Here is a 12366-nt window from a genome sequence, read left to right on the forward strand (position 1 = left end):
CTACTGTTTAGGAATGGCAGGAAAGTTCTTTACTGAAACTAGAGGCAAGGAGGCAAAGAGAGCCAGGAAGTTAAACTTTAAAATGGAGATTCAACGAATAAGAGAGCTGAACATACTGACATACTGATTCTTTGAAGAGAAACTTGGGGTTCACTATATTTAACAATGTGTAGGACACTAATGGCCAGTTCTCATTCTCTGTCTTCCTTATCAGCAATACGTGCACAACTAATCACTTTTCTTCTTTGACATACTTTTTTTCTCTTCATTTCCAGGGCTCTTGGTTTTCTTCCTTTCTTCATAATTAATTGTTCTCATTTTCTTCTGTTGTTTCTTCTTTTTTGTGTGACAACTTAGTGTTGGAATGTTTCTCCAAGCTCACATCTCAGTTTTTTTATTCTTTTCTGTTAACAGTCACTTCTAGTCCAGATCTCTCTCTTAAATTATCTTCTTCTTTGTGACAACTTAATGTTGGAATGTCTCTCCGGGCTCATATCTTGGTTTTTTAATTCTTTACTATTAACAGTTACTTCTAGTCCAGATCTCTCTCCTAAACTCCAGACTCATATATATGCCTACTTACTTATGACTATTTACTGGAATGTCTAACAGACATTTCAAGCACAGCATATCCAAAAGAGAATTCCTGCCCTCCCAACTCAAAACCCACTTTTACTGAGTTGATCTAAGTTGTTCAGTCAAAAGCCTAGTCATCATTTCTCTTCTTCGAACACTCCACATCTGATACATTAGCTACAATAAATGTTCTACTTCCTTTTAAAATGTATCAAAAATTGACCTTACATTATCTCACTACCATCACTCTGATTTGAGCACTAGCATCCCTTACTTCTATCACTGAAATAGCTAAGTAGATGTCTGTTTCCACTCTTGTGCTTGATAGGTTAGCCTTAACACAGTTGCTAGAATGATCTCTTTTTAAACTAAGTCAAATCAGGTATGAATCCATTCAAATCCTTCATTATTTTACTTTGAGTAAATACGCAGTTCTCACAATGGCCTGTGTGAACACCAAAAATTTAAGACGGTCTCAGTTAATTTAGAAAGTCTATTTTGCCAAAGTTGAGGACATGCCCATGACATAGCTTCAGGAAGTCCTGACGACATGCACCAAAGGTGGTCAGGGCACAGCTTGTTTTTACACATTTTAGGGAGATATGAGACATCAGTCAATACATAAGAAGTACATTAGTTCTCTCCAAAAAGGCGGAGACAGCTCAAAGCAAGCCCCTCCCCACCCCCCACTGGGGACTTCTAGGTCACAGGTAAGTGAGAGACAGATGGTTGCATTCTTTTGGGTTTCTTATAAGTATTTCCAAAGGAGGCAATCAGAATATCCATCTATCTCTGTGAGCAAAGTGATGACTTGAATAGAATAGGAAGCAGGTTTGTCCTGAGACCTTCCCAGCTTGAAGGGTCCTAAGATATTTTTCTTTCACACCTGCAATGCCCTACGAAATCTTCCTTCAGCTTCTCCTTATAAGTCTCTTTCTCTCTTCACTTCACTCCAGCTAAAATGTCCTCCTTGCTCTTCTTTGAACACTCCAGGCACACTCCAGACTTAGGAGCTCAGCTATTCCCTTTCTTGGGAATTCATTTACCCCAGATATCCTCATAGCTAACCTTCTCACCTCCTTTAAGACAGCTAATTTGGTAACTTCATATGATGTCTGTCCTAACCATCATATTTTAAATTGCAATCTGCCCTCTCCTACTATAAAACTTCTAATTAGCTTTCTGCTCTATTTTTCTGATCCATGGCACCAACCAGTTTGATGGTACTATTATATTAATTATTTATAATATTCTAGTCTCCCTCTAGAACTTAAGATACATGAGGGCAGAGATCTTGTTGAGAGACAGGACTAGCTGGATTTCCTAGGCCGACTAAGAATCCCTAAACCTAGCTGGGAAGGTGACTGCATCCACCTTTAAACACAGGGCTTGCAACTTAGCTTACACCCAACCAATCAGGTAGTAAAGAGAGCTCACTAAAATGCTAATTAGGCAAACACAGGAGGTAAAGAAATAGCCAATCATCTATCGCCTGAGAGCACAGCAGGAGGGACAATGATCCAGATATAAACCCAGACATTCGAGCCTGCAACAGCTACCCTCTTTGGGTCCCCTCCCTTTGTATGGGAGCTCTGTTTACACTCTATTAAATCTTGCAGCTGCACTGTCTTCTGGTCCACGTTTGTTATGGCTCGAGCTGAGCTTTCACTCACCATCTACCACGGCTGTTTGCTGCCCTCTCAGACCTGCCACTGACTTCCATCCCTCCGGATCCAACACGGTGTCTGCTGTGCTCCTGATTCAGTGAGACACCCATTGCTGCTCCTGATTGGGCTAAAGGCTTGCCATTGTTCCTGCATGGCTAAGTGCCTGGGTTCATCCCAATTGAGCTGAACACTAGTCACTGGGTTCCATGGTTCTTTTCCATGACCCATGGCTTCTAATAGAGCTGTAACACTCACCGCATGCCCCAAGATTCCATTCCTTGGAATCCATGAGGCCAAGAACCCCAGGTCAGAGAAAACAAGGCTTGCCACCATCTTGGAAGCTGCCTGCCACCATTTTGGAAGTGGCCCACCACCATCTTGGGGGCTCTGGGAGCAAGGACCCCCAGTAACATTGTTTTGTTAACTCATGTATCCTACAGCAACAGAAGAAAATGAGGAATAGTGTACCTAAAATAGTGCCTGACATAGTAGGCCTTTGATAAATCTTTGCTGATTGAATGAATCCTATAGCCAAGCTTATAGCAGTAAAAATGCTTTGTGCTCTCCATTAGAAAAAGTCATTCAATATAAGAAAGCCATATTAGAAGTGGAAAAAAAATCATAATGTGCTGTGTGCATGTGCATTTTGTAAGCATCTTGCATGAACAATTTAAGTAATCCTTACTCTTTTTAAAAAATAATTTGAGAGACTAGAGCATGAAAATGTTATAATATTATACTATTCACCATGTAGTAAAATTAAGTCATTATCAGAAGGGTTCACCATGTCTTCACACAAATTGATTTACTAGCAAAAGTGTTCAGCACACAGACTCATTAGATAGTCACAAGATAAACAGAATAAAGAAGAATGTTAAGGCAAAATTATAGAATATTTGTTTCAAATGTCCCTTCAATAAAAGGTTTATTTAATACTGAATACAGCTAAATATATAGGGGTTCACTGTGTTTTATTAATTTTAAAAAGAGAATTTATATCTATTATAATCCACATGATGCTACCCCAAATACCACCTTTGCTTTTAATTTGTATTGGCTCTAAAGTAAATCTTAGCATTTCATCACATTTACCTTGAATCTCAATAAATCCATGCCTATCCTACCATCTCAATGGGAAAATATTCAAATGGCTAATAAGCACATGAAAAAATGCACAAGGTTGATAATAATCATGGAAATACAAGTTAAAACCACAATGAGATTCCATTTTATACCTAGTAGAATGGCCAAATATTTTTAAAAGACTAACAGTATCAAAAGTCGGCAAGAAATACAGAGTAATTGGAACTTTCCTCCATCGCTGGGGGGAGTCTAAAATGGTGCACATACTTCAGAAAATTGTTTGGCACTTCTTATGATGTTAAACATACACTTACCCTATCATCCAGCAATTCGATGCCAAGAGAAGAACAAACATATGTCTACAAGAAGACTTGTATAGGGACGTTCATGGCAGTTTTATTCATAATAATCAAACACCAGAAATGATTCAATATCTATTGACAGGAGAATTGATAAATTACAGTACATCTGTATAGCTGAATTATATTGTGGTATAAAGGAATGAACTGCTAATGCACACGATAATATGGATGAAGTTTAAAAATATGTTGAACAAAAGACGCCTGTTCCATTCCACTGCTTCAAAAAAGAGGACGCTCTTTTTTGACAAGAACAAGAAAAAACGAATCTCTGGAAATAAAAATCAGAAAAGGAGTTTTCTCTGGAAGGAAGGAAAGTTGTCTCGAAAGAGGCACAACTGAATTTTTGTTGTTGTTGGTTTATTTATTTATTTATTTTTTGAGAGGAAGTCTCACTCTTGTCCCCTAGTAGTGCAATGGCGTGATCTTGGCTCACTGCAACCTCCGCCTCCCAGGTACAAGCGATTCTCCTGAATCAGTCTCCTGAGTAGCTGGGATTACAGGTGGCTGCCTGCCATCATGTCTGGCTAATTTTTGTATTTTTTGTAGAGACAGGGTTTCGTCATGTTGGCCCGGTTGGTCTTGAACTCTTGATCTCAGGTGATCTGCCTGCCTTGGTCTCCCAAAGTGCTGGGATTACAGGCCTGAGTCACTGCACCCAGCCACAACTGAACTTTTTAAAGTGATAGAAATTTTTATTGGGATGTTGGCTATATGTGCATCTACATTTGTTAAAATTCATCAAATTGTATACCTAAGATCTATGCATTATACTTATATATACCTTAATTTCAAAAAATCATGTTTATGCCCTAACTGGATTTAGAATATTAATAAATTAGCTATAAATAGTATATCTCTTAATATTTGTAAATATATCAATTACTACTTTTGCCACAGGCAATCAATCCTGAAGGTTCATGGCATACAGTAACTTGAAAAGTTGCTGAGGAACAGAGGAAGGTGCCAGTCCTGGATTTTAATCAGGTGAACATCTTCAAATTTGCCAATATCAGCAGCCCAGCATTCATACTTCGAAAAGATTTTTTTTTTCCTCTGCTCAGCCTCAGGTAGTTACTCTCATAAATGCCACCTTTTACTCAAAAAGCTATCTACTAATACTAGTCACAGGAACTGAGAAAAAAGTAAAGTCCTTTAAATAATTCTTATCCAACAAATAGAAATGTTATATAAAGATCAAATTTTAAAATTCAAAGCCAGCTGAACTGAAAAAGCCCACTAGAACATTCATCCTAAAATTGCAAAAAGGTTATTAGTGTGTTAGACGATTTCAATGAGTACTTCAGCTGCTACAAAACTTGAAGTTCCAAATAAAATATTAGTAACCAATTAATTTGTGATGTGAGCAATATTCATAGGAATATTGCTATCACCTTTTGATGCAAGTGACTCAAGAGAAAAGCAATAGCTAGTATAAATATTTCAATGAAGCAAGAGGTGGTAAAGGCACAAGTTCAGCTACTGAACTGACCTTATTTTTAAGAAGTTTATCTTTTTTGGCTAATGTGAAGATAACAAAGAGGCAGAATTAGCCAATCCATTGCCAAAGAAGTGTTCCTTTTACACTGAGGGAGCTCAGAGATGCTGACAGACTAAACACTTAATGTAGTCAACACTGGCCACTGAGGTCCTGGAGCACAAAGTACACTCTGACTTCATCCTCTCACAAGACACTTTTCATTATCATGGTAAGCGTTATCATTCAACATCATGTTTACAGTTTTAAATAAGTTCATGACTGTTGGAATAATAAAGACGCAGCACAGTAGGTGGTTGATTTTAGCAGTATAATGTATCTTGATACACTTAGAAACAATAAGGTCTAAAGAAGCCACTTAAAACTTTCAATTGTATTAACTGAGTTTCAAGGGAGAAAACATGAAATGGAAACATCCCTGAATTTGTAGAATTTGCCAAAATATTAGGGCTGTTATATCTGTCCTCAATTTTAATAACAATGCTATAATATACATAGATAACTATATATCCATGTAATTATTTATATGCTAACTATATAAAACTTTAATATTCATCTGCCATAGCTTAGAAATAGGGTACAATTAAAAATTTAATTCAGTTGACAATGTACTATATCAAACATGGCAATAATAATTCAACTAGCTGAAGAAAAGTTGACAGCAAATAACAAAGAGGGTGTGAAAATGCAGAGCAATCACATCCTTGGATAATATCTTTATACAAGACTCACCCTTCAAGAAAACCTACCATTCCAGGACCACAGTCTGTTCCATCTGCTGGTGGCACATGTTGAGTGAAACAGCCTTTGTGAAGCTTTTCTGCACTTGTGCACCACAGATGCATGCATATATTCTCCTGAGTAACAAAAGGCAGGCAAGCCAGTGTAAGGATAACACTACAACACTGGTTCAATTCAGTACTACACGTTGGTTTATAAATTGATCTATTTCCTGGTTCTATGGTAGAAGCTGAAACTAATCAGCAAATTTTTTTACTAAGTAAGTTCTAGTCATTAATTTTCTTCTAAATACATAAAATTGTGACATTTTCTTTAAAACATTTTTTTAAAAAACTTTATTCATACATAGAATAGGAGTTATAAATTGGAGTGGAAATTTTCAAAATTATTTGAGATAGTTTTCTCTCTTTGCAAGATATTTTTCTAAAGAACTTTTTATTGTTAAATGTTATTCATAAGAAGTTGCCAGAAGCCGCTTTCGATACAATGGTAGAATGTATGAATAATCTGCATTGAAATAATGTATAATGTATACTGAAGTTTCCTATTTTGTGAATATAATGCATACTTTCAACATTTGAACAAAGGGCTCTGAAGTTTTCGAAAGAAACAAAAGTCCACAGAGGGTCATATGAGCTATACCCAATATGATTCATTTCTTTTTTTGAATTTAAATTCAAAATTTATTTAGTGTCTAAATCAGATTGGAAAGAAATGTATCTTTTATAATGATATTTTAAGGTAAATCTTCCCCACGTCACCGTGAATGTTTAAAGGCTTATTGAAATTTAAGGTTTTAGGAAGAATAGTCACTATGTGAAATGAGCTTTGCCTGTCCTGCATTCTCTAATTAATCCATTCATTCAACATTCAATAAGCATTTATTTTGTGGCATGTACTGTGTGACAAATCCTAAACTGGACTCTCGGAATAGACATAGATATTTATTTTAATGACTGAGTAAGTCATTGGACCATTCGTGGTCCAATGATCCTCACAACCTAGTAGGTAGGGAAGCAATTAGGCAAAAATATATAGGGAATAAGGAAAACTGAATGAGTACTCTACATGGAAAAGTAAAGCATGGATTCACAAAAGCAGTGACATTTATTCTAAACTAAATCCTAAATTTACACCCATATAAAAGAAAATCATAATTATAGATCCAATAAAAGTGTTAGGATCAACTATTTCAATGAAAAAAGTATCTTGTCTATGAAAAATCCTCAAAATATTATAAAATAATAGCTCAATGAAAACTAAACAATATGCTCCAAATTTAATTCTTTTGGATTCAAATATATGTAAAGGAAAATGCACTCTATTAGTTAGATTCCTGGTGCCTTTAAAACAATTCAGATTCAAAACACCTATATTTTCTCCTTCAACTCGAAATAATATCATTTGAAAATTAATATTTCAATGCTTTTAATTTTCAAATTATATAACTTCCCTATTTTCTAAATGAGAATACTGCATAGGGATTTGTGAGAGTTAACAAAGATAAGTTTTAAGTACCCCAAACAGTACTTGACACATAATAAGTAGTCAATAAGTTTTAATTTTCCTTTTTTAAACCTCTTTTTGACGAATACTAAATTATCAGACTTAAAAGCTATATTTAGTTCAAGAGAATAAACACATTTTGAAATATATTCTAAGCATAACTTTATGGTAGTTTTCAAACAAAATAAAGGAATTATCTTTTCTTACTATATGGGGACACATTTGTGACCCAGGACCAAACGCAAGTTCACACTGCTTGTTTCCATCATATCGTGATCCAGGAAGTTCTGAAGGCAGATTATATATTTCTTCATCTGGTTTGTCAAGAAGACATTCCCCGTAGCCAGTACTGTACCAATGACAGAAAATACAATATTACGAATACAATGGATGCATTCCAGTATGATTCTTTATCACATTTTCTGTAGTTCTTTACTTTCAAAGAGAATATCAGTATTTATTCATAACTTAAAAAACCAACTCACATCACTATCAGTATAGCAATGTTCCTACACATAAGGATGACCTCACAGCTTACAAAGGACCTTTAATATGCATGTTTGCACTTGATCCCCACAACCACCTTGAAGGTGGCAATTTTAAAAAATAATAAGCAATAAACAGAAATTCATCAGAACATTATTTATGAAACATACATCCATATCACACTTTTGGTCTACTTTGCTATGCAATAGTAATGCCTCAAGTGTAATGACTAACTGTTAAAATGTTGGAAAAACAAGTTTTAAAATCACTTGAGAAAGTATATTCCTAGTCCTAAACAACAACAAAGAAGCTTCAAAAAGTTGTATGCTGTCTCCACCTCAAGAGGTCTTTCGAGGAGGGAATATAGCAGAATCGATCACTGGTTTTGGGAGCTTATATTTTGGTTCCATCAATTCCCAAGATGCATGGCCATGGACAAATTTTTTAATCTCCCTATCTCCCTGAACCACAGTCTCCTCATCTGTAAATTGACAGTGGTAATATATTTTTAGCATGCTATCAGAATACATGATAGGTTTGAATGACTTAGGAAAAAGCATGAGAAACATATATATTACTCCTAATTTACCACGCAATGTCCAGTATGCAGAAAACTCTGTGGAAATATACAGCTATTCCAATTGGGCTAAGAGCAACAATTTGTCCCACTGTAATAATTAAAATAAATCTTTTTTTGAAAAATTTTACTGGCTAAAGGAAAAATATAAATTTTCCAATTAAATGAACATGTAACCTTAAAAATTTCCTGGGGGGCGGAGCAAGATGGCCTAATAGGAACAGCTCCAGTCTCCAACTCCCAGCGCGACCGACACAGATGACCGGTGATTTCTGCATTTTCAACTGAGGTACTGGGTTCATCTTACTAGTCAACTGCTGCAGCCGACCAGTGAGAGCTGAAGCAGGGCAAGGCATCGCCTCACCTGGGAAGCGCAAGGGGGAAGGGAATCCCTTTTCCTAGCCAGGGGAACTGAGACACACAACACCTGGAAAATCAGGTAACTCCCACCCCAATACTGCGCTTTAAGCAAACGGGCACACCAGGAGATTATATCCCAAACCTGGCCGGGGGTGGGGGGTCCCACGCCCACGGAGCCTCCCTCATTGCTAGCACAGCAGTCTGCGATCTAACCACAAGGCAGCATGGAGGCTGGGGGAGGGGCGCCCACCATTGCTGAGGCTTAAGTAGGTAAACAAAGCCTCTGGGAAGCTCCAACTGGGTGGAGCTCACAGCAGCTCAAGGAAACCTGCCTGTCTCTGTAGACTCCACCTCTGGGGACAGGGCACAGCTAAACAACAACAACAACAACAACAACAACAACAAAGCAGCAGAAACCTCTGCAGACGCAAACGACTCTGTCTGACAGCTTTGAAGAGAGCAGTGGATCTCCCAAAACGGAGGTTGAGATCTGAGAAGGGACAGACTGCCTGCTCAAGTGGGTCCCTGACCCCTGAGTAGCCTAACTGGGAGACATCCACCACTAGGGGCAGTCTGACACCCCACACCTAACAGGGTGGAGTACACCCATGAGCGGAAGCTTCCAAAGCCAGAATCAGCCAGGTACACTCGCTGTTCAGCAATATTCTATCTTCTGCAGCCTCTGCTGCTGATACCCAGGCAAACAGGGTCTGGAGTGGACCTCAAGCAATCTCCAACAGACCTACAGCTGGGGGTCCTGACTGTTAGAAGGAAAACTATCAAACAGGAAGGACACCTACACCAAAACCCCATCAGTACATCACCATCATCAAAGACCAGAGGCAGAAAAAACCACAAAGATGGAGAAAAGGAGGGCAGAAAAGCTGGAAATTCAAAAAATAAGAGCGCATCTCCCCCTGCAAAGGAGCGCAGCTCATCGCCAGCAACGGATCAAAGCTGGACGGAGAATGACTTTGGCGAGATGAGAGAAGAAGGCTTCAGTCCATCAAACTTCTCAGAGCTAAAGGAGGAATTACGTACCCAGCGCAAAGAAACTAAAAATCTTGAAAAAAAAGTGGAAGAATTGATAGCTAGAGTAATTAATGCAGAGAAGGTCATAAACAAAATGAAAGAGATGAAAACCATGACACGAGAAATACGTGACAAATGCACAAGCTTCAGTAACCGACTCGATCAACTGGAAGAAAGAGTATCAGCGATTGAGGATCAAATGAATGAAATGAAGCGAGAAGAGAAACCAAAAGAAAAAAGAGGAAAAAGAAATGAACAAAGCCTGCAAGAAGTATGGGATTATGTAAAAAGACCAAATCTATGTCTGATTGGGGTGCCTGAAAGTGAGGGGGAAAATGGAACCAAGTTGGAAAACACTCTTCAGGATATCATCCAGGAGAACTTCCCCAACCTAGTAGGGCAGGCCAACATTCAAATTCAGGAAATACAGAGAACGCCACAAAGATACTCCTCAAGAAGAGCAACTCCAAGACACATAATTGCCAGATTCACCAAAGTTGAAATGAAGGAAAAAATCTTAAGGGCAGCCAGAGAGAAAGGTCGGGTTACCCACAAAGGGAAGCCCATCAGACTAACAGCAGATCTCTCGGCAGAAACTCTACAGCCAGAAGAGAGTGGGGGGCAATATTCACATTCTTAAAGAAAAGAATTTTCAACCCAGAATTTCATATCCAGCCAAACTAAGTTTCATAAGTGAAGGAGAAATAAAATCCTTTACAGATAAGCAAAAGCTTAGCGATTTTGTCACCACCAGGCCTGCCTTACAAGAGACCCTGAAGGAAGCACTAAACATGGAAAGGAACAACCGGTACCAGCCATTGCAAAAACATGCCAAAATGTAAAGACCATCGAGGCTAGGAAGAAACTGCATCAACTAACGAGCAAAATAACCAGCTAATCTCATAATGGCAGGATCAAATTCACACATAACAATATTAACCTTAAATGTAAATGGACTAAATGCTCCAATGAAAAGACACAGACTGGCAAACTGGATAAAGAGTCAAGACCCATCAGTCTGCTGTATTCAGGAGACCCATCTCACATGCAGACACACGCATAGGCTCAAAATAAAGGGATGGAGGAAGATCTACCAAGCAAATGGAGAACAAAAAAAAGCAGGGGTTGCAATACTAGTCTCTGATAAAACAGACTTTAAACCATCAAAGATCAAAAGAGACAATGAAGGCCATTACATAATGGTAAAGGGATCAATTCAACAGGAAGAGCTAACTATCCTAAATATATATGCACCCAATACAGGAGCACCCAGATTCATAAAGCAAGTCCTTAGAGACTTACAAAGAGACTTAGACTCCCATACAATAATAATGGGAGACTTCAACACTCCACTGTCAACATTAGACAGATCAACGAGACAGAAAGTTAACAAGGATATCCAGGAATTGAACTCATCTCTGCAGCAAGCAGACCTAATAGACATCTATAGAACTCTCCACCCCAAATCAACAGAATATACATTCTTCTCAGCACCACATCACACTTATTCCAAAATTGACCACATAGTTGGAAGTAAAGCACCCCTCACCAAATAGAAAAGAACAAAAATTATAACAAACTGTCTCTCAGACCACAGTGCAATCAAACTAGAACTCAGGACTAAGAAACTCACTCAAAACCGCTCAACTACATGAACAACCTACTCCTGAATGACTACTGGGTACATAATGAAATGAAGGCAGAAATAAAGATGTTTTTTGAAACCAATGAGAACAAAGATACAACATACCAGAATCTCTAGGACACATTTAAAGCAGTGTGTGGAGGGAAATTTATAGCACTAAATGCCCACAAGAGAAAGCAGGAAAGATCTAAAATTGACACTCTAACATCACAATTAAAAGAACTAGAGAAGCAAGAGCAAACACATTCAAAAGCTAGCAGAAGGCAAGAAATAACTAAGATCAGAGCAGAACTGAAGGAGATAGAGACACAAAAAACCCTCCAAAAAATCAATGAATCCAGGAGTTGGTTTTTTGAAAAGATCAACAAAATTGACAGACCGCTAGCAAGACAAATAAAGAAGAAAAGAGAGAAGAATCAAATAGACGCAATAAAAAATGATAAAGGGGATATCACCACCGACCCCACAGAAATACAAACTACCATCAGAGAATACTATAAACACTTCTACGCAAATAAACTAGAAAATCTAGAAGAAATGGATAATTTCCTGGACACTTACACTCTTCCAAGACTAAACCAGGAAGAAGTTGAATCCCTGAATAGACCAATAGCAGGCTCTGAAATTGAGGAAATAATTAAGAGCCTACCAACCAAAAAAAGTCCAGGACCAGATGGATTCACAGCTGAATTCTACCAGAGGTACAAGGAGGAGCTGGTACCATTCCTTCTGAAACTATTCCAATCAATAGAAAAAGAGGGAATCCTCCCTAACTCATTTTAGGAGGCCAACATCATCCTGATACCAAAGCCTGGCAGAGACGCAACAAAAAAAGA

General features: G+C 37.9%; 1 protein-coding gene across 1 annotated transcript in view; it reads right to left on the reverse strand.

Annotated features, from left to right (window-relative positions):
• Positions 1-12366, reverse strand: part of LOC112617266 (A disintegrin and metalloproteinase with thrombospondin motifs 20) — a 205199-nt gene that overhangs the window by 113076 nt on the left and 79757 nt on the right. Inside the window, exons 10-11 of the mRNA XM_025374005.1 lie at positions 7638-7779; positions 5933-6037 (exon numbers count right to left, since the gene is read on the reverse strand). Coding sequence (XP_025229790.1) covers positions 5933-6037; positions 7638-7779 — 247 coding nt within the window. The remainder of the gene's footprint in view (positions 1-5932; positions 6038-7637; positions 7780-12366) is intronic.

The sequence above is a fragment of the Theropithecus gelada genome, unplaced genomic scaffold, assembly GCF_003255815.1.
Source record: "Theropithecus gelada isolate Dixy unplaced genomic scaffold, Tgel_1.0 HiC_scaffold_15987, whole genome shotgun sequence".
Taxonomy (NCBI): Eukaryota; Metazoa; Chordata; class Mammalia; order Primates; family Cercopithecidae; genus Theropithecus; species Theropithecus gelada.